Source organism: Callorhinchus milii, unplaced genomic scaffold (genome assembly GCF_018977255.1).
Source record: "Callorhinchus milii isolate IMCB2004 unplaced genomic scaffold, IMCB_Cmil_1.0 Scaffold26, whole genome shotgun sequence".
In the NCBI taxonomy this organism is placed as follows: Eukaryota; Metazoa; Chordata; class Chondrichthyes; order Chimaeriformes; family Callorhinchidae; genus Callorhinchus; species Callorhinchus milii.
This window is the reverse complement of record NW_024704767.1, coordinates 6,591,273-6,615,863: the sequence shown is the minus strand read 5'-3', so window position 1 is coordinate 6,615,863 and position 24,591 is coordinate 6,591,273. Positions and strand designations below refer to the sequence as shown.

Below are 24,591 nucleotides of genomic sequence, written 5' to 3'. Positions count from 1 at the left end.
CAGAATATTGTTGGCACTATTAAAGAGCAAAAAGAGAAAGGTATTGTTCATACCTGTACGTAGAGCAGATTCAGCTGAACTGGATCTCTGGAGTCCACATTTTGATCAGAGTAGAAAAACTTCCGTCTTAAAAGCAGAGTTTCGTTTTCATCAACTCCCTGTTCTCTGAAAGTTCGACTATGATCTAACCAGTTCACTGTCAGAGACACAAAGAACATAACAGTCAACATTACACACATTGCTTTATAAACACTTCTATCTTTATTTTCTTGCAAAAGCAATTTGCTGCGAGATTACCTCAGACATTTGAGTCAGGGTTGTGAACTGCTGTTAATAAGAGAAATTTTTAACAAGTCAACAAAAGAACGTTTGATATAAGATGATCACGATTGCTATTTTTAACATATACATAAGAAAAATACACAAATAATGGTAAAAAAAATCCAAAAAAAGAATTTATAAAATAATTCAATTTTAGTCTTGTAAGTTTAGTCCCGTACAAATCTATAACCTCTTTGCAGATGAAGAAAGCCTTCAATTAAGCATGGAAGGATTCTGTGCACTGAAGGCACAGCTGCATACTCCCTACATTATAGTGATCGAGAATGGAAGTGGACAAGAAAACAACTCCACTTCCTGAACAGCATAGCTATTAACACATAAAAGGTTGCCTGGAATTTGTTCCTAAAAAAACCCAACAGGGATTATTACTGGCTTTTTCAACATAATTATAAAATGCAGCCATGGTTTTCTCTTCGCATATAGAGCCACACATGTGTAACTAGACGTGCTGAAAAGGATACTTCGAAAACTCTGATCAATCTACAAAGTTACTTGACTTACAATTTAAATCTGCAGGAATTTAAGGCATTAGGCTTCTACTTCTAGATTCTAAATTTGAGATTCATCTCTTTACTTCCTAAATTCTCTAGTTTATTACTATTATTATTTGCCTAGGTGAAATTCAGTGTAATTTATTCCAAACTATTTTTTTTCTGACTTCACCAATATGTATTTAGCAGTGTAGAATCAGTTTCTGAATAGGTTTTGGTCAACAAGCATCTTACAGTCATCATCTGTGTGAAGCTTTGCTTTCAATTTTTCCATTTTTTTTTCATCTCGCAAAAGCGTTCTGTCCTTTTTCAATGTAGTGGTTCCATCTTCTTTTTTCTCGTCTGTGGTTTCTTGAATTAAAGAATATTCTTCATAATTTGTAATACCTGAAATGAAAAATGTTAGCTATTATTAATTGACATTGACTTATTAGGTTTAAAAATCAAAAACAAAGTCACATTTCCTCCTGCTTGTCAATTATCACCAGTTTCAGATCAACCTTGGGTAGATTATACACAGTACTGATATACACAAAAAAAAACTAGTGCAATGAGAAATATGTTAGAAAACAAAATCACATTTCAACCAAGCACCATTGGAAAGTAAATTGTTTGCATTCAACAATAAAATCCTGTAGAATCAGTACATTGAATCTAGATTTGATAAATGCTCCATCTGATAGCGGTTTTATCTTCATTAAAAAAGTGTTCCAGCTAATGAATAAAAGAGTCATTGAATGTTGCAATTTTTAAAAATAAGTCACAATTGCACACGTTAAAAAAAATCAGCATTTTTTTTTAAACCAGAGATTAAAGTCAATACATACCTATTCTACTACATATAGTAACTAGCAGTTCCCCAACAGTTTTGGAGTCATCCACCATTATAGTTTTTACTGCACCATCCAGCATTCGTACTTTCTGTGGTCTTTGTTTCTTCTTGTACTCCAATACATCCTAAACAGAAAAAATAGGCATGGAATGAGTAAGGCCCTTTGACCCAACAATATTTAAAGCCTCTGCAATTATCCAATCTATATTCTGTAACATTATTACTTGCCTAAAACAGCCCTTTTTTTTTTAAACTCGCCTAAAGCCGATGGTTAAAACAAATTACATTGCTGCTTTTGTCAGGAATAAGTTCTACCGTACATTACTCATTGTCTCTCGCTTTTGCATTTGGAGAAGACTTTGGTAATGATAGTTGCGTTATCTTGTACCAAAAATGCATGTCTACAAGACATTTACACACCACCAGTTTACTTACTTATTTTCTACTTACCATTTTTTTTGTGCTGCCAAAAATTCTTTACAAGCTGCAAGTGTGTTAAATTTTAGCAATGTATTCCAAATAATGGATTTAAGCTGATCCCTCAACAACTTCCCAATCCTATTTGAGATTCCTATTTTGAATTTCCCCTTTAGCTTGAACATTATTTCCTCCTGCCCCTTAGACATTGATAACTACTATATGTACAGATTGTTCTTTCAGCGCTCCGAGACTCTACCCGTGCGTGAACGCGCTAGGCAAATGCAAGTTGTTGATGTTAATTAAATAAGTAACTCACGCTATTTGTGTTTCATCACTGCTTATCTCCTCATGTTATGCATTACCTGCACAAGAACCTCAATTTCCTATTGTACACATTATAGCCACTCATTAACGTTAATTATACAATCACTCTTTTCATGCCTCAAATAACACTGTATACAAGTACTTTAAATTTCCAATTGCCTTGTGTAAGTATGGCCTTTATAACTACTTACATCTTCACAAATAAAACTCGGAGTCTCAGATGCAAAGTATTTTATCATGTGGAACTCAGTGATTTTAATTATCCATTGCAGTCTGTAAATGTTGAACAAAAAATTGAATGTACCCCATTTCGAAGCATATAATAATCCATTGTGCGCCCAGACTCCAGCCAAATTCCTTTTCTTGGATCTTCATCCGACAGAAACAAACCATAGTCAGATGCTAGAAAAATAAAAAAAACAAATTCAGCACATACGTAATGTCTCTAACATTGGTGACATAGAAAATCCGAACTAAACAAACACTGTTACAGACTGCAGCATCATTGTACAGTTGAACATTATCATGCATCCAGGTTAATGTTATCACCATATTCAATAAAATGTGTCTCAGTTTGTATTTGAGCTGCTATAAACTGTCTGCCCTTTATCCAGCAATATCAATGTCAATCTGCCTTAGCTAAAATTAAAATTAATAGCATCAGCAATTTATTTCCAGTCACCTTCTTCTCGGGAAAAAAAAAAGGGCAAACCACATTCACCTTGTCCTGTCTGAGCCTCAGGTACACGCTCACGTATTATACGACAGGCATCATACACTATTGTGGAAGGTTCAAATTGCATCGTCTTCACGACATTGCATTGACGGACACAGATCTTCAGAGAAAGGGCCACCATTGTGTCAGCTGATTGGGAGGCGTCCACTCAACAAACCTACATCAAAAAAAATAAGATTTCTAAATGTATGCCGAAACTCACATATTCACAGCATCATGATCTTTCTATCAATTCAAAAAAAGCAAATGATCAACAATGACAACAATTTGCATTTATATAATTCTTCACGTAGGAATAATGTGGGGGGATAAGGAGTCAATAAATTGTGCATCTAGAGAAATCATCATCCTTGCATTTGACATTTGTCTTTTACATCGGGCGGATAACTCACAACGCTTCACAGAATTCACTGTAAAAAGTGTAATAATAATCCTTGCATTTGATATAGCGCCTTATCACATGTTTGAGATGTCTCAGCGTTTCACAGAATTCATTGTAAAGTGAATTCACTGGATATTTTGTGGGCGAAAAGGAATCAGATGGAATCAACATGATTCTCCCAAAGAATGGGAGTGAGGTTCTGCTGCATGACAAGTATATTAGGCTTCTTAGAGAGAGAGAAAATAATTTGACCCAGTTGACAAGGAGAATATAAATTGAGGTTATATAGTTAGGCTGTAGCAAAGCGCGACACAGAGGTACAAAGGAGATTTAGTCTACAAGGTCAGAAGGCACGGAATAGGAGAGGAGGTTCTGAAGCGGAACGGAAGTAGGCTGAATCAGAGGAAACTAAACCAAAAAAATGATTAAAAAAGGGGTCAGAAGACCAACGTAGCTTTCAAGTCACTTGAAATTACTTTTGTTGTTTCCTTAAGTTACTTTGTTTCCTCAATGAGACAAATGATTTACAAAGGAAAACCCATGGAAGAGCTCTGAATCAGCGGATTTGAAACATTTCACCTCGCTTATAAAAATTCAATGGGGAAAGCAATTTCCCCCCTGTGAAATTCAGCAATTTCCTATCTGCAGGTAGCAGTATAATATTGAAGCAGCCATTATTTTCAGGTGGAACAAACTAAAACCAATTTTGCAAAACAAAAAAAATGCTTTCAAACTGAGTTAGGAAAACTGCAAGCCGTTATAAATAGCGGATTGAGGTGCTCTACAAATATCAGCAAAGACCTAGATTCAAGATTGTGGTGCTAGTAGCTCCGATATCATATGTGATAACGTATCAAAAAATCTCAATTCGCTCAGTAGCGACAGTATACAGAGTATGGATAAATCGAAAGTGTTGTCCCTGTTCTCAGCCCTGCCACTAGGAGACCCGCTGAAAGGAGGCAACGTTGCTTGGAGGCACACTGGGTGCAGGTCATCCATAGGCCAAGAGTGGTGCACAGTGTGGGAAAATTACAGTTCAGTTCTCACTCGCATACTGGTGAGCAGCCAAACAGCCCATTCATATTTTGGGGCTACTCTGTAAACATGATTTTTTTTGTGTATGCAACATTGCAGTCAAACGTACCTTTTCTCATTTCTCAAATAAAACACAACACTGAAATGAATTTTGTGCAATGCATAAGCAATTCCCAAAGTGTGCATACCCAGAATTTCCTAGAAAGCCATTGCAACCTTTTTTTTTACAATATTATAATAATCCTTGCGTTTGATATAGCACCTTATTACGTCATTGAGACGTCTCAAAACACTTCACAGAACGTATTGCAAAGTGGAAAGACAAAGACTGTGTATTTTGTGGGCGAAAATATATTCAGATATTAAATCAACTTTTCAAAGACAACTTCATGATAAATGCATTGAATAGTAAATCATGAACCACCATCTCATCTTAACCCATCAGAAAATAAGCCAGATCCAGAAATTCTTTCCATTCCATTGATTAAATAAAGTAGGTTTATCGCAGGTGGCAAATATTGAGACATTTTACAAATTGGCTTAATTTTATCAGACTCAATGCCCCAGTGTATAAAGGAGTTGCATCTTGACCCGAAACTGATTAGAAAAACCTACCACCTGTTATGGAACACCCTAACATCTGTTCTAACAAGTTAGCAATTTCAAACTTGCACTGGTCTGAAACTTATCTTGAAAATGATCAGTGCAGACCAGTTTTAATGCTGCCCTTTCAATCCCATAACCAGGCAGCTGCTTAGCCTGACAGCAAATTTAAAAAAAATCACCAGGTGGTCACAAACTTGCATAAAACACATCTGCAGTAATTTGGAATACAATTTTTTCACAAAAAAGGCAATTAAAGGATTGTACAGGCCTTTGAATCATTTGGATTGGCTTTCTAGTTAAGGATCTTTACAGCCCAGATACATACCGGACAGAGTTCAAATACAATATTTGTAAGTAATTTCACACCAGCAAATATAATATATACTATAGAGTTAAAAAATAAGCAATTGTTTGAATGCTTCATGCAAAATTAATAAGTCATCACTCTGGCAAAATGAGAGGCTGGAGCCTTCAAGCATGGAAACCAATGCGGTTGCCCTCCAGGTGAAAGCCTCTCAGGGTACCCACACCAGATATTTCTGAGGAACGTCAGGAAATAACTCCACAAGCGACATTGCAGGCAGGGCACAGCAGAGGTCACTGATTATACACCAGGCTCTATAGATTCCGCAGAGGCTAAGCCCTTCAATTTCAGCTTCTGCCACCAGTGTACTAAATTAGGCTTCCAACCCTGAGGCAAGTACTTAACATAAAACAAAAAAATATGTGGTGCAAACACAGCCACAGAAAAGGCGTAGACAAGCACGTGGGAAACCAAAGCACAACCGCAGAAGCTCAAAACGTTTGTTCAACATTGTAAATAAATCCACAATCACAAAGGAATATCTATTCATTTTTACGATACATTGTTGAAATCCTATTCCAGAGTGAAAGGCTGAGTTGCAACAGTCAATAGATACCGTGAAGCTCCAGAAATTCTGACAACATGAATTTATCCAGTTTAGAAAAAGAATTAAATTAATGACACAATGTTTAATGACTTTAGCACTTGTACCAATCACCATTAGAGTCATCAAAAATGTCAGCATTCACCCCCCCACCAGAAGAGATGCCACCATTAGAAGATGATGATGATACATCTTGAATGGAAGAAGTTGACTGAAATAATCTTTCTACATTCTACTTCAATACATTCTACTTCAAAGTTAAAATTCTAAAGGTCTCTTGTAGTAATTGGATTAGCTGTATCAAGTATTATAGTACAGTAAAACTTACGTACGTCATATCAGTTGGGACCATTTAATGACCATTTAATGAAGTTTCAGGCAAACTTGCATAAGCCAGATTTTAATCAACACATAAAGCAAACAAGTACCTTACTTTCTGTGCTTGTTTCAATGGAGTACACTGTACCGCACTGTGCATGTGGTATTTTTTTTGAGTGGTCAGCTGGGTGTCTGGCACATGTGGAAACCCATCACCATGATTAAGAGTATCCAAACCAAACTGGGATTTCCATGCATCCCACCTACGCATGGAAATCCCAGAGATAGATTGTTCGAATGGAATGTGCACTCTCGTCATGGAGGGATGCGTCCTGCTTACCTAATTCCTTGACAAGACCCAAGGCCTGAGAATCCCAGAGTGTGCGTTGGGGTGATTGTTGGTGTCTAACCAGCTAAAACAGAATAGCTTGCCATTGATATTGCAGTCTGGCAAGCTTTCTCGCTGCTTGTCCAGCTAGGACAATGCTGGACAAGCAGCGGGTGAATGTACGATCAGATTTATATGAATTTTACTGTATATTCCAACCATGTTTGCTCCAGTTTTTTTTGGGGGGAGGGAAGAATGCATGGATCACTCAGATGTGTCCAAATACTGCGAATGCTGCTTTAAAATGGCAACATTTCTTGGCACTCACTCTTTAACAAACGTACAAAGATGGTGGTATTTTATGTATGATTGAATACACTGATTTATTTCAGTTGAATGTATGTCAATCCATTCATCCAGTTCCCGTCTGGAATTCCCTGCCCCACCCTGGTCTGCCAAACTGCAAGCTATCCCCCGGCAAGGAGAAAATGACAGAGAAGGACATTGCCATTAATGCTATTAAACTGTTTCTAACAGTCACTAGAAACCATGCACAAAAAACATAAGCTAGTTTGTATAATTCAAAGGACTACTGCAAAGCAAAAAAAAGGTTGGTGTTTGACAGTAACCTTGAAGAGTGTTTAGAAAGCCATGTTGAAACGTCAATCATTGCTTGCTTACAACACTGTAAAAAAAGATAAAAGTGTTTTTTTTGCTGGAGATTGCACCCTTCAAAACCGTGCAGTTAAGAAACGGATCTGAAACGCATCCTAAATGTTCAGTGTTTTGTCTCTGGGCTTTCTTTTCCCTAATTCAATTTACTGGTTTAGTTTCCATGGCACCACTTGCACCACTCTAGCTATGTGATTAACTGTATCACATACATTTTGCTTCGGTTAGATTTCATCACTCCATATTTAGTCTTTATTGCCTGCATTATTTTTTCTACATTTTAAATGAATTAGTCAATTTGAATATTAGCACCATCAATCCAGCTAATTTTACAAAATACTAATCACATGCTTGGTTTACTTTCCAACCTAATATTAGCTATTGTCAAATCATCAGATACATTCTGTTGCATAGCATGCAATTTTCTGCTGCTTGTGATTGCTATTTCTAAACTAACCATATATGGTGTAAATAGCATTAAAATAAAGCCTTGCATAGCCTGAACAAAGCACCCCATACTATGAAGCATAAAAAAAAGGACTTCTGAAAAGGATTCAACTAAACAAACTTCAATATGTTCCAATTTAGGGTAAAAAGTCCAGAGATCAAGGTAAAGAAAGCAGCAACAACACAGAGGGGCTAGGGGACAAAGATATCAAAAGTACAGTAATCCAAAGTATAATAAGTATTTGCCAAAGGCAATTTTTTTTACATAAAGAGACTGATACAACGAACTGTGTCTTTCTGGTATTTCATGATTTTTAAGCTTACATGCACTTGTGATTTTGTTGCAAGGCTGAGTTTATTATCTGTAGACAGGAAAGTGGGTCTCCAATCAGTTTAGTGTAGGAATCTGCATTCCATGAGTAAAGTTTCCGTCTTTCAGTTTTGGGTCAGTTGGAAAAGAAAGTTAAATCTTTTTTTTCCATAGTCAATGTTCCAATGTTTAAGGGAACTAAAAGCCATTTGTACTGAACTAGAAATCTGTTTGATGAAGGAGAAAAGTGCACAAATCTTTGCCAGGAGTTTAAAAAAACACCAGTAATCCCTTCTTATTGAAAAAGTATTCATTTTGTCAACCAAATGAAAAGGAACCAGAGGCTATTATAGTTTACAGAACAGAATTGAGGCCTTTCTTGAATTAGGCAATCTTCGGACCCTCAGGCCAGCGATGTTCAAAAATTACATTCCTAAAGAATACAATGGACAAAAAACAAAGTCACAGAATGCAAGGACATGAGTTAGTGCCTGCAAATTCCAGTAAGAGTATAAATATCTCCTTGTAGAACGCTTCTTTCATTCAACCATGTTCTAGATAAACTAGAATTGTTTGCAGCAGTAGCTAAACTAGTTTGTGAAGATATCGTAATTTACTTGTGATTTTCAGATATTTAACCCTGTCCTGAGGGTCCAAAGATTTCCTGATTCAAGAAAGGCCTGATTCTCTTGCGTAAAGCTTGCAAAATTTATTTTATTATCAGCTAATTGGAGTAAATATTGGTTTAGCAAAAAGCCAGTGACAGGGAGAATAATCTCACCTGGGGAATGACGAGGAAACTTTAATAAGGGTCTGTTCTCACCCTCTTGCGGTTCAAACAATTCATGAATGGGGACTATAGCGTGCAACATTAAAGTGATGGATATTGGGAAGATAAAGAGTATTTAAAAATATCTGGAAGTTAATGGAATTAGGGTAGCTGGATTTTTATATAGGTAAATATAATTTAATGAATATTAGAACTAGAACCTTGCACTATTTATATGGTTAAGTCAATTAGCAAGGGGATCCATCAATTGGGTCGAGAAGGTAAAAGGAGTCAAGTGCAAGTATTGATTATGGAGGTTTTCAATCAATATGAAGTAATTATCAAAAAAGCTAACACGAGTTGCACATGGGATTTGAAGCGAATTGCCAAAGTTATTTTAACCTTGTGAGGCCACATTGTGAAATGAGTCTGAAAGCAGGGATTCCTCTCACTCAGCTCTCATTAACCCAGACAGCCAAAGCCCTAATGGGTTGGGTGGCCAGCCAGAGTGGGACCAGAAATGGGAAGCTTGCCAGACATGTATTTTTAACTGGTTAAAATCCACCAGTACAGCAACGTACAATCTGGGGTCTCCATGTCAGGGTTCTTGCCAACCCGTACCCAATTCTTTCCAGATTCCAGACACAGAGGAATATCCAAGTGTTGGTGTCATATCTGGAGAACTCTGTCAGAAACTCAAACACTCTCACGTATGGTGATGGCTTCCCACATGTCAGACATCCGACCTAAAGGAAATGTGAAATGAGTGCTTAATAATATTATTATTATTAATTAGCTCATTTAACATGGGAAGTCAGCCAAGCATTGGGGCTGATGAATTTGGCCACAGAATTCCTAGGTTACGGAGGAAAACAAATTCTAACAAGTGGTGCTTCAACTTGAAGTGCATGTCTAGTGAGTAAAAAGTATAGCTGTTTTTCAATAGCCCATACACAAAGACCTAAACTACTGTTACACATATTCTCCAGACTCGCCCATTTTTTCCAATTTAATCACAGAGACACTTTTGTTCCATGATGACTCAATGAGTGACCAAATTCAGGAGTCAACAAAGTGAAGCAGAGGAAACTCTTCTGATATGTGGAAACTACATCAATCATTAAGAAATAATCTCTCAAACACTAACCGTTATTTGTGCTGGTATTCCCCGACTGCACCAAAATCTATTTCTAAACATTGTTTTAATGACCAGAAACAGGATTTGGGGTACATGACATAACTGAAAGTAACAGCCGGCGTCTTTGGAATTTGAGACATTTGGGATTGATGTTCACCCATGTACGAAAGCCATTTGTGGAGCTTCAGTCACACGTGTGAAAGCTAACTCTCCACATTGTATGCATGGTTTCCAACTGAACCATTCACAGCTGCACCATGAGATATATAGTTACACTGTACATGAACGTCAAAACCAGGTCCCTGCACAACCATGAATTTAAAACCTTTTTTTTAAAAAACATACAATTAACCACTTGCTTTCTGAACTCAGTAGTCATTAATACTGTTCCCACATTTCAAGATTTTGCAAAGAAGCCAACAGGAGGCAAGCCAGATGGAGCGTTAACTTAAAATTCAATGAGAATTGCAAACGTCAACAGTTTTAAATATGGTTACAACTGTAAATCTCCATTGGCTGAACTGTGCTAAAGAGGTCAGTTCAACTCTGTATGTGGTGCAGTGCATTCAATGTTGCATGACATTGCAAACTGCACACCTGCCAAGCATCACTCTTTAAGAGTGACATGAAAATTATTTTGATAAGTTTTAAAGTAAATAAAACTCCATGCCTTCTTACTGACGAGCCTACATTAAATATCACAATATTAAATATTGACAGGTCTACAACAGATACATACATCAATACTATCACATATTATCACAAGTCATTTTCGAAAAACCAGTTCACTGCACAAAACAACACCCCTTCCAATATTGTGTAAATGCCAGAATTAAATGTACTATAAGAATGCATTTCCAATTATTCAGTTGCAACCTGTTTCAATTTGCCACTTCCTCAAAAGTGAATGCCCCCATGCCTCGGTCTTCAGGTGAGACCAGGGTCAGGTTTGGTTGTAATAAATAATAATAATCCTTGCGTTTGATATAGTGCTTTTCACGTCTCCGAGACGTCTCAAAGAGTTTCACAGAGCATACTGTAAAGTGAATTGACTGCACATTTCTGGGCAAAACGTGGCAGCAAATTGCGCACAGCAGTGTTCCACCAACAATCGTAGATTCAGTGACCAAATTTTTTATTTTAAGGATCATTATCCCCAGAAAAGCGATCCACCAATTGACCCAACAACTGGGTTCCTACTTACTGCTAGGTAAGTTACATAAGTTGCAATGGTCTTACTACTGAATATAGCTGTAAAGATCCCATGTGAATAATGGTGACTTAGGCACCTGTGAACCTGTACCTCTACAAAAGCTTTGGGACCTGATTACACATTTGAAAACCAACACAAATCCAAATCATGTTCCTTTTCACAAGTTCTGATTTTCAGAGGTAGTTTGTGAAAGGCAAACAGCTGTCAAGACAATTAAAAAGTACAAAAGGACAGTATTTTCTGTAGACCACAGGCATTGCATAGCCCATTATATTCATAAAGTTGGTTTGCAGTCATTACATTTTGAATGCCCTTTCACCATACATTTTCCACTCCATTTCAAAGTGCTTGATCTTCACAAAGCCAAAAATAACCAGTGAATATGGAGAAAAGTTGGGCCACAGTGCATTAAATGTTTTTACATCACCAGTGTCCTGAACTTCCCCTCTTTTTGTTTCAGAAATACTCAGACTTTGTCCGTCTAATCACATTGTTTCAGTTGCATTTTGCGAATGAGTAAGCCTCAAACTGCCTAATGAACCAAGATGCTTAGGCTGTCAGAATGGCATGAAGAATACTGACTGCATAATGGATTAGCTGCTGCAAAAGGTCAGACAAGTCACAACTTTCGCGCTTGAACCATTCTCCCCCACCCTTTTTGCTAGCCCTAAAACATTTTTTGTAGTTATTTAATTCAAAAAACATGCGCAAATAAAGATTAACTCAAGTGCTCCATCACATGAGGAGCGTTAGTGGTGGTCTTCAAGCTTATCCATTCCTGCCTTTGTGGAGCTGCTTCAAATCTGGACAATGCAGATCAGATTAAAGAACATTTCAATCGGACTGAGGTTTAAAGGACATTTCAGGAACTTGTGCAGAAATCGTCTTGCATTCATGCCTCAAATAGAGACTTTTTTTTAATACACCATAAGATAACATATTTCAACAGAAAAAAAATCCAAGCTAAAAATAACGTTTTTGCAGTTACAGATCTCGTATTTTAAATGTTCCAAAGCACACAGAGTTTTAAAGCTTTCTAATGTTATAAGGCAGAATGGCAGTAAAGGGGACTCACAATGATTCTCAATCCCTTTTAAATCAGTTTTGATTCAGTTTTTTTTTGGATATATCAGGCCTCCGAGTTCATTTCTAAAATGCAAACATATCCCTTACCCACTATTTCTTGTTCTTCCAACTCCAGTGGTCAATCACTGGAACGAGCAACACAAAATTCTCAACCTTTCAAAAGTTCCGCAGTACAACCTTCTGTACCATGTAGCGGATGATCAAAATATGCTGAATAATTTTCAGTCTGCACAACATATTCATTGTAAAGCTGACCCACATGAAATAAAAGGTTCTATGTTTTTTGCTGGAATTCATTGCCAAGTGATGACAGAAAGAACTATAATAACAATTAAACAGTGATTACATTTGAAGGGGAAGTTAAGTCTGGAGGGAATGAATACTTCTGTTCAATGTACTCCTCCCAGCTTTATCAAGAAATAATATGGACATTTAGGGATATTTAGTAGAATTATCAAAATGTACAAGATTCAAAGATCACAAAGAGGCATTACTTCTTGCTCCTCTCCTGCGAGCTACTTCTGATAAGAATGACTGAAAGGACTCACATAAGTACCTGATTGACTTCATTGGGGATAATCACCTGAGAAGTAATGCAAAACTGGATTGGATAAATATAAAACATTACAAACTTGGGGGAAAAGCAGGGAAATTAGGTTAGATAGTTGTACTCTGAGAGATAATAATAAAAAATAATCCTTGCATTTGATATAGCGCCTTATCACATCTTCAAAGCGTCTCAAATCACCTCACTGAATATGCTGTAAAGTGAATTGATTGTATATTTTGTGGGTGAAATAGGAGCAGCACAGATATGATGAATCAAACCAAGCCTCTTTATATGTTGTAAATGTTCTAGGTTTTGACGCACCTTTAGCCTCTACTTGCTCAACTGTCTAGGAATACAGAAGTGCATTTTGTTAGTAAGATGGGCCTTGCATTAAATTACTCTGACACAAAGAATACTATCCAACTGTGCATTTGGAAACCAGGCTAAAAATAAGGCATAGAGTCATCCAAATAAGCAGCCAAGACTGTTAATACTGCAATTCAAACCCAGGCCCTTTACTGGGAACACTTCTGATTGACAAAAATGTACAAGAGATGAAAATCCAAGGCTGGGGATCCCTGAAATAGAACACTAAAATGATCAACAGAATTCCTGATGGCAAGTATTTAGACTTCACCAAATGTATGCACTAGTGCAAAGGTCTACATCTGCAGTGCTCTAGTATAAAAATGCTGTCTCTGAGCTCGAGTGACCCAAGATACTGAGCTGGCAGATGTTCTGATGCAACTTTAGATTTACCAATACTTCATGTCACAACCCAGAAACTATTTCAATTCCATTTACACATTCAGTCTCAGCCAGAACACAATTCATGCTTTCTTGTGAATTGAGCACAATAATAGAAGCCTTCCATTAGCAACAATCAAAAATGCAAATGTTCATCTTAAGTTGACTGGTTGTAGATAAATAATAATTCTTGGACTTGATATAGTGAATCTTCCGCAAATTGCAGTGACTGTATCTGTTGCCAAATGCATCAGCCAATTTGTGTAGAGCAATATCCCACAAACAGCCATGTAATGAATGATCAATTGTGTTTGCTGGGGTATGGTTGACCAGAAAGGGAGAAAATCCTTTTTTTCCCCCAAATAGTGCTATTAGTTATTTAAGCTCCACCTGAACAGTTAGATAGGAATGAGGTGCCACCCGACCTCTAACAATGCAGCAATGCAGCTCTCTCCGCAGCACTACATTTGAGGGTCAGCCTTGATGTGAGGCTTCAATATATAACTTTCTGACTCTGAGGCAAGAGCACTACCAACTGAATGGTCAGAGTTTAATTTTATTTAAAAGTACATTCCAAAACTCATAGATTATTTCTAAATGTCTATAACATGAACCATCAGCCCAAAGACTGAGATAATATGAATGAACAATATTCATTGTGACTAGTCAAAAATTTAGTTTGGTATATAAAAAAATCAGTTGTCAATCATTAATGGGTCAGTTTTTTTTTGTAAATGGACAGGATAAAAAATTCTTGCTGTAACAAAATGCTTACTTTCTTTCTGGTTAAATGTGCCTTTTGGTTCTTGCACAGTTGCGGGTTGACATTATGCTAAATAAAACACAGCTTAATCGGTTTGCCTTTCCTCAAGGCAATACACACATCAGTTGACAAGTTAATAAATTTGAAACTAAAAATACATTTCAGCATTTGTTTTGTTATTGCTACATTGTCAGCAATCCTCTAGAGCAGGGTTTAAATTATCTATGGGGCTCTATAATGTCCACAACACCAGGCCTGATGACAAGATTAGAAGTGAACTATATTTATTGTACTATACAGTAATGGTCTTCAAGGTTATAAATTGAGATGTCTGCACCTCAACCAGTGTTTTTATGATGCACTTTTTTGTATTAAACACAAGTTTGAGACAGAATGGAGTCCCATTCTTTAGGGCTGCCAAAGCTTGCACATATAACAATTTTAAAAATAGTCAATTACAATTATGAAACTTCATCTACTATAAAAACAGTATATTAATATCTGAAGGCCACAAATTATGACATGACCCTCCAGCCTCAGCATTACAAGCTACACTGCTAAACCATCTGGATCGGCTTTATAAACAGCAGTGAAATAAATAAATGGTTCAGAAAATCTGTTATTTTGGAGAACTGTGCAGACCAGCTAACAAAATAATCTTATTCAGTTGCATACCAACAAGGAAAATGATGGAAAAACGATTGCACAGTTGAAACCAATTTTACATATGCTAAATAATGGCAAGTTGGCACCTGTGAAACAATTGAATCAGCGCAATGAAATTATATTTCATTAACAGAAATAGACCATGGAATTGGGAGATGGAACTGAAGTGTCCAAAAGGGCACAAACAATAGAGAAGTAGTAGTAGAGCACGAACGTTAGAAATCTCAGCTCTTTGCTAATGCTGGGACTTTGAGCTCACCGTCCAGATTGACACTCCAATGTAGTGCTGGGGGTGCCTTACATTGTTGGAGGTGCCATTCTTTGGATGAGACGCTAAACCGTTAAACCCATCTGCCTGCTCAGTTGGACGTTAACGATCTCATGGCCCTGTTTGAAAAGCAAAGGGAGTTTCTCTGGTTGTCTTGGCCAACAATCCCCATAGTAACATCATGTGAAGTGCTTTGACAATATGATAAGCCACTATATCAAAGACAAGAATTATTATTGCTATCACTGCCTCTTTATCACTCCCATAAAAGTCAAACAATGAAAATCTCTTGTTATAACATTTTTAAATGAATCATTCAAACAGATCAGATCACTGTGTGTGTATGCCTCACTTGGTAACTAGGGATGTCAACTTATAACAATTGAACTATTTTCATCCAAACTTATCTGGAATGGAAAAATCAATTGCAATTAGTAGCTGAAAAACAAAATAGGTTACCCATGCATAGCCACTGAAACACTGACGATTTAAAAAAATTAAAGCAATGTAAAATATACAACAGTACAAATGTCCCTTTCTATTGAAGGTCATTAAAAGGCACACTGAACAACAACAATTTGCATTTCAAAGGATCATCAGAACTAAATCATTTTCCTCTCTATATTGGTTAACGGACATGATTTCATTTTGTACGTTCATGGTATCTTGTTTCAATGTACATTCCTTCTATCTACATTAAAATCCATCTGCCATTCCTTTACCTATTTTGACTTGTATCACAATATTTTCAAAACTATATTTCACACTAAAATACAAAGAATTCAATGACGTACTAATTGGAAAACCACTAGGTTCTTATACTTCAAACGCTGATCCTCGTTCAGAAAACTACTGAAGTTGTGGGAACATTAATTGAAAGACAGTACAATATTTACCAAGCTACTTTCTGAATTTAGATACAAATGTCAAGTTTGATTAAAAACTATCTCAAAACTTAAACCAAATTCATAAATTGACATTGGCTACAAACTGCAAAGAGTTTGCCAGATCCTTCCCTAATATATTTTTAAGATTGCTTTGTAGTTCTAAAGTAATGGCAAAAGGAACGCCAACACCTTTCCTGAATAAAAATTTCCAACGTGAGCAACTTTCCTGTCATAGCTTTCCCAAGCAAACTGCAGTGAATAATTCTACCCATTACATTTAAGGAGTGTCTAGATTTTAGTAATTTTATTTTAAAAAGAGAAAGATCTTATGAGTATACTTAAAATGAATAAAATGTTTTTGCTTAAATGGACCAGTGAGGGAACGAAAGGAAAGGAACATTCACAAGTTTTATCAATGTAATCAGTTAGAAAAAAAAGTTGCTTCTTACAGAAATGAGTCATCAAAACACAAAGACTTTGATTGCCACACCTCTGTCAGGGGAACAATTATAAAGTGTCAGTTCCCTTTAACTACCCTTTTTTTCATTTCTATAGCAAAATTAGCAGACACTTCCAATTAGTCCATGACAATGTAATGATTAAAAAAGTACCAAAATGTCCTGCTTCATAATGCACTACTGGAATAGTCACATCTTAAATTTAGGATGTCATGATGCAAAGATCTTCATGCAACTCAGCACACTATATAATCTATATTGCAACTCTGCAGGGCTATTGCATTGAACTGTAGTTTGCAAGATGCAAACAGCCGGAGTCTGTGCCAGTCATGTAAACATTTTGAGAGAGTCAAAGCAAATGCAACTTCTATAAAAAGAACTTTATTATTCTGAACTACCATATAATGTTAAATGTTTAAAGAGAGATCTAGCAGTAGAGTAAAACATGCTTTGTACAATTGGACACAGATTCACTTAGTGATCAACTGCATGCTTGGTTTCTTTGCTAGAGGTTATTAACACTTGGGTGGCAATCAGCCCTGGAATGAGTTACAGTAATTATACATATATACTTTCCATTCAGTAGTTTCCAAAACCACCTCTTTTGGTGGCACCACCTGGTTTCTTTACTGTATGGACAGCAACATTGGGGCTGCCATTAGCAGCAGCACCACAAAGCAATTATAACCCTGTAGGAACTGCATTTCTATTCTTCAATCTGACTGCCCCCACCCTCTGGAACTCCATCCCACAGTCCCTTCGTCTCACTTCCTCCCTTGCATCCTTCAAGGTCTCAAGACCCTTCTCTTAGACCGTGCCTTTGGTTTCCCTCCCACCTCTCTGCCTTCCCTCACCCCTACACCACCCCTCCCCCATGCTCGGGCCCCGACACCTGACTGTTCAGTGCTTTGGGATGTCCTCCCGACATGAAAGGCGCTCTATAAATGTAATTTTGTTGTTGTTGTTCAGTCAATATTTTAATTCATCATAACAGCATGCCATTATTTCAGTTTGGTTCAAAATACTGTAGAATGAAAAGCTTATTAAAAGGATCAGCATAGATTACCCTAGAGAATTAATCAAGCAATTCTAAATGTAACTACTCCAACTGTTTTTGGAGATTCAAACCATATTACCTATCTTGGTTTTGCTGCAACCAACATTTTTGCAATATACACTATTCTAGATAATAATAATATTATTTCCATTCATTATAGTGTACTTCATGACTTCCCAAAGTGCTTCACAGAATTTTACTGTGAAGGTCAGTGACTGTCAGTCTGATTTGTGGGCAAACATAGCAGCCAAGTTGCAATAGTACATTGATAAGATACAATTTTATATTCATTCTAACTGTCCCCATCTACACAAACTGATCCCCATCTACGTAAACGACAAATTTCCCAATACACTTAAGGATCACGGGCATTGTTCTTTGTTTATCAAAGAATATTAATTGACCAATCCCTAATGTTTATAAATATGGCATTATAGAAGGATATTCCAAGATTACAAGAGTGCTTTTGGCAAGTCTGAACACTTGCTAAAAAAAAACTTTAAGACATTCAAATCCTACAATTTAACTTCTGCTGAAATATTAATATGAACCTGTTTTAAAGGTCGATTTATTTCTGGCTTATCAGTCCTTTGCAATTTTAATATTTAATACACAGAGGACATCGACCAGAGATACATAAATCAAATATAAACCATACACTTTCCTGGTCTCATATTTTAAACAGATAGTTAAGTAGAAGCAATAATGTTTTGCTCAACTTGCATGATTCATGATGGAAAAAAATATCAAATTGAATGCTTCCACTCTTGAAATTTATGACAAACTGAATGACAATTACTAACCTATTCTGAACAACTCTTCACACCAACTTAAAAATTCAAATGTGAAACTAATACTTTGTGCTGTCCATATCAAATGTACTACAGATCACTTCAAACAGGCAGCAGAGAGTATTTTTGGTTCATCAATACATGTGCTCTATAAATATATTGCAGTGCAACAGTATTGAATTATAAACATATTAATCAGCCAGAATTTCCTCACCAATATATGACAAGCAGCTTCAATACCCATTAACTCACTTTGCCCTGGAACTAATCCAGTTGAGATCAGCAAGGTGCAATTCATTTCTGACAAGTCTCTGGAGAAGATGCCACCGCCAATCATGTCAATCACAAGAGCACAATTACATTCAATTGCCAGTGGAAAATCAATTGAAAAGACAAACTAGTAGTTCAGTTTACAAAATCTTAGCACAAAACTAAGAAAATGCTTAGTAGCAAAATTAAAGTCTCCGCAATTCAGGAAAAATAAACAGGTCCGGCATTTGGGAATCTCTAGTTATTGAGCTGCGAGTGCAGTACCATGAATATGTCTGTAGCCAACAACTCTAAGACAGGCACAAAGAGATGAGTTGGAAATGCTTTCTGACTGGAGTTCAAAGTATTTCAAGCTGCAGTCCTGAAATATTTATTGGGAGAGAATATGCATACTATCTGAAACCAGATCTATATAAAATTACATTCTGTAACAACTGGAATTCCCATAGTTTTTAAAGGATAGTATCTCTAAAAGCTAAATATCAATTTGTCAGCTGTCCATTTAGGGTCTTGGGTCAGAAAATTGGATATTTCAACCATGGGAATAGACATACAGACATACAGCTTATGCCGTCTAAAAATACTATCACCAGCCAGACTCCTGTGATCTTAATTTGATTGTGTGGCATCATGAGTGGCAAAGTGCTCCAGTACCTATAATCAAAACCTTCATGGACGCTCACATTACCATGGAAGGAAGGCATCAGTACCCAACAGTCATATTGGGATGTGAGGGTTACAGCTGCATCCATCTTAACACCTTTACCCTGAACTCATCCCTACATATTGCCTGAAGCTCAACATTGCATTTGAATCATCTGGTCCGCTGGTTGTGTGAAGGTTACAGAGGCTAGATATCATCTCCACAACATGGAATGCAGCTCAATTGGTGCAGTCTTGGCGAACAATTCCTGTCCATGCTTGTCTAATGACCTGTGAATGTTAAGTACTTCAATGCTGAACTCAACCAAGATGTGTTGGCACCAAAAGATCCAACAATCTGCAGGCCAGAACAGTTTTAGTTGCATTTTTTTTTGTGCTGAGTTTGGATCAGACTTTACTTCAAAAATGAAAATCACAAGGTCAAAAACTAATTTTGTGTGATTTAATTACCCACTCCATGACCATAGAGAGAATTTGAGCCATTTTTCAATCAACAGAAAGCATAAAAATAGTGAAGTCCAACTGTTTCAGATGTGGGATAGAGGTATTATTCAGTGTTAGAAAGAAAAATAATCAAGGACTCAGTCCAGAACAATGTTTTGTTTTTGCTGAGGTTCCTTAATGAAAATTAATTTTGACACAAAAGCTCACTACCTTATGCACTGAAACAAGCAAGACAATCAATTCACTTTACAGTATATTATTTGAAGCGTTTTCAGACGTCTCGAAGGCATGATAAGACTCTATATCAAATGCAAGGATTATTATTTTTATAGGACACTTAAAAGTAAACAACGTTAAACTGAATAACACTGGGAATAATTCTTACTAATGCAATTGATCAATAAAGAGTAGTGGCTAAAAAGAGGAAGCAGCAAGTCAAAATACTTTCACTACTGGTAACTGGGGTCGAATCCAGCTCATACAAATGGTTGTCAATGACCTACAAATAAGGATTTGAGCACCAGAGTTTGTGCAGGCAAAGAGCAGAAAACCACAATAAAGTTATCTCAGATAATTCAAAAGGAAACTCTGGTGCAGTAATAACTAACTGATATAAGAAAGGAACACCTGTGTTAAAATGAAATAAGAGTAACCTGGGAATATAGAGGCAGCAAAAAAAANGTGCAAGAATTATCAAGTACCCAGTGCTACGAGTAGAAATTTGAGGAGGCATGCACAAAGAAAATCTTGCAGCCTGCTGGCTATAATCCAGTTAAATATGGATGAATACACATTTCTAATCTCTTATTTAGAGTTTGGCTTTCCACAATCTGTCCTTAATCTCCACCTCAAGATTTTTTCTATTAACTTACCCCACCCTCAAAGTTGTTCGTGTCATTGGGAGAAAATATAATATGCATAAATTCCTCTCCACCACCAAAATAGAAATTTCACTATACACCCAGAAGTGTCAACATTTTAAAAAATGTCACCAGCGGATTTTACATGACAATTTTTGAGGGTGTACGGTAATATTCCAGTCCTTTAGTTTTTCCTTCTTCAACTATCGATTAGTTCAATAGGTTTAAAGATTTCACACAATGTATCCATCATATAATTGGATCCTCTATGTAAAATGTATTTCATCGAGTGGAAATCTGGCTTTTTTCAGTCAGGAGTTATATGTGTTCTGAAAACAAACTGGTTGGTCATGTTGACAGAGTGCAGCAACACTCCGTTAAATAAACCAATGGAATTTTAAGGACAACATTATTGTAGCCTTCATAGAAGAAAAAAATTCAGGACTGCCTTTAGCTGGTAGTACTGTAAAGTGAACGTAGGAAGGAGCACAGAAGAACATACTTCCCAGAAACAAATGTTTATGAATGGAAGAGTTAACCAGTTTAAAAAAATAATTTAAGCAGATACAATACAAGGAAATACTGGTTTATGATTTAGTGTTGCTCCAAATATATAGGCAAACTCTACAGGAATATCTACAGTAGGCCTGCAAAATACAGTCGCTACATTTTGCAATAAAATCTTGTAAAGTGCTTTGAAATGTCCTCCCGAGATGAAAGAAGTTATGTTCAAATGCAAGGATTGCTTTTTCTCATCATCTGCAGTACAAAATATCGTAGATTTCACACACTATCTTTGAAGTTCAACAGAAATCTACAAGGTAAAGATTGTCAATATTATGACATGAATGTCATAATATTTTACGTATTTAACTGGAATGTTGTTAAGGTGCTCTCAACCAATCATTCTCCTTCTTGGGAAGCAGAGGCATCATACGGTTTGTTTAGAAATGATTCATTCACGTTATTCTAGAGATTACAATTTCATGAACACGCACCTTTTTGAACACCACTGTATTCCAGATTCAATTTGCAGGAAGCAAGGCTGAAAGAAAGAGATCAAGAGTACAAAATCACAGAATCTACAAATTAATGAAGTTTACCTCTGCTGCTGTTGTCGCTAAAAACTCTCCCCTCCCAACACAACCCATTCGTTAACATCTTCACAAAGACAGGAAAACAAAAGAGACTATTTGAAACTTGGTATTTTTCTTGATCCACTAACATAAATTCAGGAATATATATATTAAATATATATAGAGAGAGAGAGAGATCCACAATTTGGCTTGAGCAATAAGCCAAAACCTACACTAAGTGGGCATTAATTTTGCTTTAGCAATTATTTCATCTACAATACTGGTCTGCTCAAACCATTGTATAATTAAAACAACATTAGTTCTTCTTCCACCCTGTGTGGGTTTCATTTTATAGGCATCAAGTCTAAAAACTGAGTATTCGGCAAACCCACCACCTACAGTTTGACCCTCATTTCATGGATAGTTTATCAACAGAACAAAAAAAAAGCTTTTTCACCACCTTTTTGCACAGTATTGTTTTTCAGGTGTTTCTTTTTCTATTTCTATTCTTATCTGTGAACTTCAGTTCTTGTTTTGAATCCCATCTGAGATGCCAAAACAGTGTATCCTAACGTGAAAGATACTATGTAAATGCAATCTGTTATTGTTGTTAAATACAAATGATAACCTGGATTGAATGTGTTTTTAAACAAAATGAACAGAATTTTTTTTAAAAAAAGATTATATCTAAGTAGCAAAATATAAATTTATAATTCTTTCAGCACAAATTGTTCAGTATGAAAGAGTTGGGTATCATGAGAATTATTTCCATTTATTATTATAAATAATAATAACAATCCTTATTTGATGTAGCACCTTTCATATCAGGAGGATGTCCCAAAGTGCTTCACATGATAAACTGTAAAGTGCAGCAGCTGTGTGTTTTGGTGGCCAACACAGCAACCTATTTGTCCACAGACAGCTATGAAGTAAATGACCAATTTTATTTGTGGGGTTGCTTGCCAGGACACCAAGAGAAACTCTCTCCTCTTTTTTGAATTGTGCCATGCGATCTTTAACGTCCACTTCAACAGGCAGATGGGACCTCAGTTTAATGTCTCATCCAAATGACTGCACCTCCAACAAAGGAGCACACCTCCCTGCACTACATTGCAGTGCCAATTTAGACTATATGACTTCCAAGTCCCAAAGTGTGGCTTGAACCCACAACAATCTGACCGAGAGGCAAGTGTGCTACTAACTGAGCCAGAACCTTTAGTAAAATAGCCATATTTATAAGCAGTAAACACAAAATGCAGAGTCTGTAATACATTAATAATCTAATGGAGGCGGCCTTAACTACAAATAGAGTATACGCCTTTCCAATAAAAACAACTCATTGGAGACCTATTAACTATTTTAAAACTAAACTGTTGGAAATGCCAAATTATTAAAATCAGAGATGTTTGAGCAACACAAGCATATTTTCTCTTCTGTTTGCTACATTTCCCCAAACATAACTCATTACAGATGTTTGGCTTGTTCAGTTACTATACTATGAGGCAAAGTCTCATATGACTTACACTGCAAAAGGTTTTCTTTATCATAAGACTGTAGTTGGGATTAGCTGCTGATTCACACCATGGAAATTAGGACGATGTTCACAGTAGATGAGCAGGGTGGGGATTTTGTTATTCAAAGCATTCTGTGAGCCCAGTTTCCAAAGCCCCACTGTAAATGCATATTTGTTTGGCTCAAAATCCACAGCTGGTTCAGATTATAAACTCCTCACATTAATGATGGGAACTTACTTCCCCAATGTCAATTTAACAAGAGAGCAATCATGTCAAAAATCATACTTTCAATATTTTTCTCCCTCCCCTGCATCATTTGTCTACCATATTTGATCATACTTTTCAGTTCTAAAAATGTTTTTTTTCCCCATATATGCTGTCTTAACAACCTTGAGCGACCTAAATGTGCTATATTGGGAATATCATAATAAACCAGATTCAAAGTGGGTGGGAAAAGATTGAGGAACTACTGACCACATATTTTCCCCCAGAGCATGCACCATTGTCAATTCGCCACCAGCTGAGAGTGAGGAATCAGGATTTTCCATCCAGGATTTGTGCAGAGCGTATGGTAGCTCCACAAGTTCCAAATGCAGAGCAGAAAATCAAAAGTTCAAAATTCTACCTAGCTCTAGCCCGCGTCCAGCATCTTAAACGGTAAGATTACGCAGAACAGTGAAAAATTCTAAATTCAACCTTACGTATTTAAGAAATGCAGAAAATTAGTTTCCCGCTTCAGACCAGATGGAAGAACTTTCCATAATCTTCCATTTAAGATAAAAATGGTCTTATGTGCTAAGACTAGATGGAATTTCTGGCCTCAACCATTTCCAAATGGAGCTAGGAAAGGCGTGGTGGCAGATTTGTCGACCTGCCACGATTTGTAGGGCTTCTTACCCATATGTGAATGCCTGGACTCCCAACCCAAACATCTCAATCTCCCCTTCCCTAAATGCATCTTCCTCCACACAGAGCCCTAATAATAATCCCTCCAAAACCAAAAACAATAATAAATTGGTCATTTTCAATCCACAACTGTTTGTGGGACACTGCTGTGCGCAATTGGCTGCCGCGTTCGCCCACAAATATACAGTCAATTCACTTTACAGTATATTCTGTGAAGCGCTTTGGGACGTCGAGAAGACGTGAAAAGGGCTATATCAAATGCAAGAATTATTATTATTATTATTATCCATATGCCTCCACCTCCCCTTCCCTCA

The 24,591-nt window shown here is 36.7% G+C and overlaps 1 protein-coding gene across 1 annotated transcript in view; it reads right to left on the bottom strand.

Moving 5' to 3' along the window:
- Positions 1–24,360, bottom strand: part of tln2b (talin 2b) — a 68,395-nt gene extending 44,035 nt beyond the window's left edge. Inside the window, exons 1-7 of the mRNA XM_007907624.2 lie at positions 23,846–24,360; positions 21,780–21,826; positions 3,131–3,302; positions 2,714–2,811; positions 1,661–1,790; positions 1,068–1,220; positions 54–196 (exon numbers count right to left, since the gene is read on the bottom strand). Of these exons, the coding sequence (XP_007905815.2) occupies positions 54–196; positions 1,068–1,220; positions 1,661–1,790; positions 2,714–2,811; positions 3,131–3,266 (660 nt within the window). The 5' untranslated portion in view covers positions 3,267–3,302; positions 21,780–21,826; positions 23,846–24,360. The remainder of the gene's footprint in view (positions 1–53; positions 197–1,067; positions 1,221–1,660; positions 1,791–2,713; positions 2,812–3,130; positions 3,303–21,779; positions 21,827–23,845) is intronic.
- Positions 24,361–24,591: the final 231 nt, after the last annotated feature.